The following is a 6,637-nucleotide window of genomic DNA, read 5'->3' on the forward strand; positions in this document are numbered from 1 at the left end:
CGCCCAACGTGGGGCTCGAACCCACGACCCTGGGATTAAGAGTCCCATGCTCTACCGACTGAGCTAGCCGGGCAGGTGAAAGTCGCCCCTTTTCTAGATCTTTTCAAAGAAGTGAAAATTTTTTTAACTTGCTCCAACACTGACGTTTTGCATTATTATTATTATTTTTTTTTCATAATTTTTTGGTAAAGTTTTCCGCTACTTTCAAATGCGCGTTTCGTGCCTGGTTCTGTGTGCGCAAACGTGCTGATGAGTAAAATGCACGAGCGGCCCTCTAGCGGTCAGCAGGGGAGCGGCGGGTGCAGATGCTGCGGGACCCAAGCGGAGACGCCGCGCGAGCGCGGGCCTGCGGTTCACGCAGAGATCCCGGGCGAATCGCGCACCCGCCGCGGGCGCCGAGGGTGTCCCGCCACCTGCGTGCCAGACGCACGAGCTGGACTGCCCGGCTCCCCTTCAGAGAAGACCAGAGTCCAGGACACGGCTGCAGAGCTGGCCTCTCGGCCCCGTGGGGCTTTGAGGTTCCTGGGGTTTTCCTAGGGCCGGACGGTGGTTCAACTCAGCCATGCCCTGTTGTTCACACAATAGAAAAGGATTAAAAAGCTAACGCGGGCTCTGAAATCCGTACAGCGTTTGCTCGCACCCAACTGAAAGGGGAAGACATTTATCCTACAGACTGATAGCATGTCGCTGTGGGAGGGGTCATTATTTCCAACCTCTCCCCCACGAAAACGAACACTAGAGATTTATTCTGCTTTTCTGATAGGAGCTATAGTTTCCAGTCACCACCACATCGCCTCAGTTGATGAGGGGGTGCTCGACTTGGAATGAAAAAAAAAAAAACAGGATTAGAAAAAGCATAATTGGCCCTACCCTTACAAGTGAGGATTACCGACTGGTTTAAACATTACATTGATAGCTGGGGAGAACTGGACATTCACACAGGGTCAAGGTGACACTCCACATGTTACTTGCTAGATGCAAGGCGGGCAATCTAACCGTTTAGGGCAGGGATCAGGCTGCCACACCCTAAATGAAAAAAGTCATCTGAGTTTTGCTAGTGGTTTGCTAACCTTCATCAAGACCGTGTGTCTCCAGGAGTGACGGATGAAGTTCACGAGATCAATGGTAATGATTTATTCTAGCCGAAATATGTTTCACGGGAAATAAAGAGGGACAAGGACACAGGAAAGCCAAAGGAGCATCAGCGCAAAGTCAGAAGGTCGCAAATTCTGCAAGAACCACAGGTCTAGTGTCTTCAACAAGTGGTATAGTTTCAGAAATGACTTTTTTGCTAGATTAAAAGAGACACAGGGCCATAATAATCAGACCCAATCCCGGACTGGATGCCGTTCTGGGAAAACGAGCTGTAAAAGAGATATTGGGGTCCACTTGGGAAATTTGAATATAGTTTGAATATTAGATACGATGAAAATTTACTGTAATGGAAAAGTGGAGGTGAGTGATTGAAAAAGGCAGATTGCAGATAAAATGGAATCTCTCACTTGGTTAAAAGGAAGCCATGGATGAAGGTATTAATGCTTGATACTTGGGAGGTAGGAATCCTCAGTTTTCACTTTTAAAGTTTTCGCTTGTCTTTAATTTTTCACTTTCTAACAGGTATGTGTATACTTGTCCAATCAAAGAAAGGATTTTTCTTTTTTATGTTTTTTAACAGATGAGAAACAAAAAAAGTAAAACAAGGGTAGGACTTTAAAATGGGACCAGTACACAGTGACGCTTTACGATTAGGCTTTCGGAAACGGGAACGGAGTGAGTGACAGGGTCAGAGGCTCAGGAAGAGGGCATGAGTTAAAGGCTGGGAGGGTTCCCGGGACAGGAGGAGACCACAGTCCACTTTATGTCACTCACCAGCTTTGCATCCTGGAGCTAATGGATCGAGCCCGCCCACCTGGGAAGGAGGAGAATGATGAGCTTTGCTGGGTCCTGGCAGAATGAACGAAGGTCCCCGTGTTGCGGCTTGATCTGGGGCGAGTGGCTTGTCCGCTCTGGTCTCAGGGGTCTCCTTCGTTCACCCACGGGGGACGTGGGCGCTTCGGTCCAGCTCTGTTCTCCCCTGAGTAGTCAGGTGAGGCAGATCACAGCATGCTCCATGACATCCTGTCCCATGTAGAATTAAAGCCTCGCTCCCTCCCTGACCATGAGGCACCTGCTCCCCTCTCTGACCTCATTCAGCAGCCAGCCAACCCCCACCCCGCTCTGTGCTGGCTCCACCCACAGAGGCCTCTGCTGTCCCTCTGGGGCACCATGCTTTGTCCTGCCCCGGGGACTTGGCACTTGCCAGGCCCTCTGCTTGCAGCGCTTTTCCCCGGTGTGCCCCAAGACTGACTCTTAACCCCCGGGTCTCAGCTGAAATGTCACCTCCTCAGAGAAGCCCTCCCTGACCTACCTCTGTCACCAAGCCCCACTCCACGTCTTGTCTCCCTCACGTCACCCTGGGATTTAAAGACGTGGCGTTCGCACACGCATGCTCCCGTAGCCTCAGTGCGCAGCCTAATGAGCGCGCCCACGTCCAGAAACAGACCGTGAGCCGCCTCCCCCAAAGCCCACCACGTCCTTTTACCACGCCCCCCCCGGGGGACCGCTATCCTCACTTCTAACGGCACAGATGAGTGTGGCCTGTTTCTGGAGTTCACAGAAACGGACACACGCAGCGTGCGCACGTCCGTGGCTGTCCGCCTGCGTCTGCGTGAGGACAGGAGTCGTCGGTCCCCCGGGAGAGCTAGTGTCTGCGTCTTTAATGGGAGGGACGCCAGGATGTTTTAGACTGAGGGTCAGGAGCCAATGGGACTAAGGACACCTGGAACAGAGTCCTTGGGGAGACAGGAGGGGGCACGGAGCCTTCGTCCCTGAGTCCTGGAGGGCGGTGCCCACTCCACAGTATCCAGAGAAAGGGAAAAGTCGTGGCTGCCACTTACTGATGCGTGGCGCCCGGGTGTGGGGGGGGTGTGCCAGGATGTGGTCCGACTTGTCCTTGTGGCCAGGCAGCAAGGCCAGCTGCTGCTGGTGGCAGGGAGAATGGCAGGTGGATGGGTAGGAAGGGGGGACAGACAGCGAATGGAGCTAGGGAGGAAGAGGTGAAGGGCGGGTGGGTGGCGCGAAGAGGAAGGTGACAAGGGACTGGAGGAGGAACAGTACATGGTCTGGTCTGAGTGAGGCGTCTGATCTTTGGACTTCCCAGGCGGGGCAGGTGGTGGGGAGCACGCCGAGCCTCCCGCTCGGAGAGTAAGTGGCTGAGGTGCACCGAGTACAGGAGGTCAAGTACTGAGTGGCACGTGCCGCATGGGTACCCCAAGAGGGCGCAGGGCCGGAGTGGGGGGATAAGGGGAAGTGCGGGGGAGGCTAAACGATGAAGAGGTCTGTGGGCCTCTGAGGGCAGAAGCTACAGAGAGGCTGGCCAAGGGTCCAGCTGTCAATCTGCTTGAGGAACGAGAGAGGGGTCCCCCGGGAAGGGCAGGTTTCCCGAAGGCAGGGGTTGGACAGAGAGTGTTCCTTGCAGGGGCTCCTGGGAGCATAGGGGGCAGGGAGCAGGAAGCCAGAGGCCGGCTTGGGGCCACGGGAGGACAGGACAGATGGCCAGGGTTTGAGGCGGAGGCGGGCCCGAGTCGTGAGAATGGAGTTGGCCGGCGTCCAGGCTCCCAGGGAGCCCCTGCTGGGAGTCCGTGGGCGCCAGCCTCGGTCCACGCAGACGGGGAATCGCGGTGTCACCTCGCGTGGGATGCAGCGGCCCTATGGGCGAGGGCCAGGCCTCTCTCCCGAGGGGGCCTTGGTGCTGAAGCCGCCTAGGGACCCTGGGGCCTCTGCCGCCCCGCTGCGAGACCCAGACCCGCAGGAGGCCCCAGGTCCCTTTCCCGGCAGGGGCAAGCTTGCCGGGCCGGGCGCCCGCGGAGGGGCACCTCCTGGAGCACACAGCTCGGGGACAATTCCAGAACTTCCCGATTCTTCGGGGGGCCTCGGAGGACACGGGCCGGCCGAGCCGGCTCGGCTCCACCGCCAGAGGGCGCCGTCGGCCGGGCGGGCGGGCTGCCCCGGGAGCGGCCGGAGGCCGGAGGGGCCGGAGAGGCGCGCGGGGAGGGGCGCGGCCGGCCGGGGCGGGCGCAGGAGCCCGGGGCGGGGCGGGGGCCGCGGCCGCGCCCCTCCCTCCCGCCCCCTCCCTTCTCCTTTCTTTCTTTCCTTTTCGCGATCTTCTCGCTGCCCGGGCTCCTTCGCCTCTGCGGCCGCCGGGGGGCGGGCCCTGCAGCCTTTGTTGCGCGCGGGCCGAGTCCGGCGGGGCCCGGAGCTGCACGCGCGCGGCTGGGCATGTCCTGAGCCGGCCCCGGGCCCGGGCAGGAGCGGACGCGCGGACGAGCGCGCGGAGTGGCCGGCATGCCCGGCTGCGGCCCCCGCGACCCCCGCAGCCCCGCGCCGCTGCGCCCCCTCCTCCTGCTGCTCTGCGCGCTGGCGCCCGGCGCCCCCGGACTCGCATCAGGTGGGTGGCCGCCCGGATCCGTCTCCTCGGCCCCTCTCCCTCCGCAGACCGTGCGCCCGCCGCGCCCCGGCCGTGAGGACCGGGGTGGGGACGGGGGCCCCTCCAGACCCCGACTCCGCCATCGGCGCTGCCTGGCCGGGAAGAAGCCCCTCTGCCTTTTCGGGCTCCTGTGTCCCCACCTCGCGCACAGCCGCGCGCGTCCCTCCCGGGGGTCTCGGGTCCGAGGGGCTGGACGAGGCGCGGTCTGTACGTAGGGGAGTCGCTGTCTCACTCCGCTCGGTGCTCCTGGTCTGCGAAGCGGGCTGCGGGGCGCTGCGGGAGAGGGCCCGGGTCGCGGATCAGCGCGAACCCCCAGCCGCGCCCCCTCTCGGCGCGGGGTCGGGGCCCGCGCGGCCCGGCATGCACTTCCTGCCTCCCTCTCCCCCGAGTGCGAAGGCGCGGGAGCCGAGCGCGCAGCCGGAGCGTCTTCCCGCCCGGCCCGGCCCGGCCCGGCCCGGCCGGCGTCCGACGAGCCTCTGGCCGCGAGCTCCTGGCTTGTCCGGAGCAGCCGGCCTGGGGGTTTGGGAGCCGGAGCTGCGGGGGCCCTCTGGTTCCGCGCTCCGGGAGCCCCTGGTCTGATGGGGGCCGGTGGGGCAGTGGGCACAGCCGTGCGGGGGAGGCCTGAGCTTGAGCGGCCTGGAGGACGACCAACTTTGGGTGGGCTGCAACGCTGTGCGGGGGGTGGGGCGGATTAGGCCTGCGTGCCGGGAATGGGGGAGACCTGCTGCTCCCCAGTAGAGAGACTGGTCGTCAGGCTTGAAAAGTGTCTGGGCTGGAATGTGAGGGCACTCACGCCAGATGGCGGGGGGCTGCGAGCTGGTGCAGAGAGTGGCCGCCGGGAGCGGGGCTACAGGGAGCCCCTTGAGCCGCAGCGAGCTCGACGTGGAGAAGGAGCAGACGTTGGACGCGCGTTTAGTGTGTGCCAACCGCCCAGGTGCTGACTTCTCATCGGCTCCGGCTCCGGGGCAACCCGCACGGCAGGGGATGGGAAATCCTTTATGGCCCCCGGGGGACAGGCTCAAGGAGTCATTCCCGAGCTGGGTGAGGGTGACTCAGGTGATGGGGACGCGGGGGCAGGAAAGTGGTTTCCCCCGCGGTGGGGACTAGGGCAGGCGGGGGAGCCTGAACTGCCTTCCGGCCTGAACTTGGCAACAGGTCCCCTGGCAGCTGCGGGAGGAATGGGGAGCGTTTCGCTGAGGTCGAGGTCAGGGCTCTCCCCACTGCCACGGCAAAGCAGACCCAGCATAAGCACGGCCACCCTCCTGCCCTCCCGGGCTGTAGTCGGCCCGTTTGTCAAATAGGGATCGGGCATCCACCTCTGAGGGTTCTTGTGAGGATTAAGTGACACGCCGAAGGTCAGTTGCTCAGCCCCCAGGACAGAATGACCTCCATGTGATGGCCGTTATTTCTGTTAATCTGCCCAGCAGACTCAGTAAGATTAGGAAGCCCTTGGTGAGTCTTGTCACTTGGACCTGCCAGTTGGGGGTGGAGGAGGGGCAGGTGCCGTCCCCCATCTCATCTGCCAGGAGGGCGCAGTGTCTGTATCTGGCCCGGGCAAGACCCACTTGATGTCCCCACTCCCGTTCGCCCACTCCAGGACCCCTGGCGGGAAAGCTAAGCTCTCTCTTTCTCTGGAGCTGCCTGGGAGACTAGCGGGGGGCTCTGCCCACTCACTGAAGGCTACCTTCTTTGAGATCAAAGAACACATCTTGGACTCACTTTTAGCAATATGTGACAAGCCAAAGGACTTGGGGTTGCTGGGACTGCAGCCCGGCCATGTCCCCACCGACCACTGAATCGCACGTGAGCCCTGTGTGCATGTATATGTGCAAGTCAGACACACACAGACGGACCTGGGGAGGAAGGCATGTGTCGCGCACACTCACCCTGGTTATTTTTTCTCTTTGGCATGAGCTTCAGGTCGTTTGAAGGGCTGGATCTTAACGCGGGTTTTGACAGGGAGGAGGTGAGGGTACACGCCCTGTTGGCATTTCTGTGGTCACAGCTACGGAGTGACAGTTCTGTCACCTAAGGGTGATAGTCAAAGAATTTAGCACCTGCCAATTGGAACAGACGGCCGTGGACCGCTGGCAGTCCAGTCGAATGGCCCCT

General features: G+C 61.2%; 1 protein-coding gene, 1 long non-coding RNA gene and 1 other non-coding gene across 3 annotated transcripts in view; 1 reads left to right on the forward strand and 2 right to left on the reverse strand.

Moving 5' to 3' along the window:
• On the reverse strand, positions 1 to 73 carry TRNAK-CUU (transfer RNA lysine (anticodon CUU)). The gene has a single exon. It is a non-coding gene; the product is annotated as a tRNA-Lys (tRNA).
• A 64-nt stretch (positions 74 to 137) lies between these two features.
• LOC120599363 (uncharacterized) lies at positions 138 to 2,935 on the reverse strand. Its single transcript, XR_005651875.1, has 5 exons — positions 2,613 to 2,935; positions 2,408 to 2,453; positions 1,870 to 2,118; positions 1,071 to 1,364; positions 138 to 567 (listed from the first exon to the last, which is right to left on the reverse strand). It is a non-coding gene; the product is annotated as an uncharacterized LOC120599363 (long non-coding RNA).
• Positions 2,936 to 4,200: 1,265 nt separating this feature from the next.
• The window catches only part of ADAMTS7 (ADAM metallopeptidase with thrombospondin type 1 motif 7), a 26,797-nt gene continuing 24,360 nt past the window's right edge, over positions 4,201 to 6,637 (forward strand). The window contains exon 1 of the mRNA XM_039858326.1: positions 4,201 to 4,486. Within this exon, the coding sequence (XP_039714260.1) occupies positions 4,384 to 4,486 (103 nt within the window). The 5' untranslated portion in view covers positions 4,201 to 4,383. The remainder of the gene's footprint in view (positions 4,487 to 6,637) is intronic.

This window comes from Pteropus medius, unplaced genomic scaffold (assembly GCF_902729225.1).
Source record: "Pteropus medius unplaced genomic scaffold, Ma_sr-lr_union100, whole genome shotgun sequence".
Lineage (NCBI taxonomy): Eukaryota > Metazoa > Chordata > Mammalia > Chiroptera > Pteropodidae > Pteropus > Pteropus medius.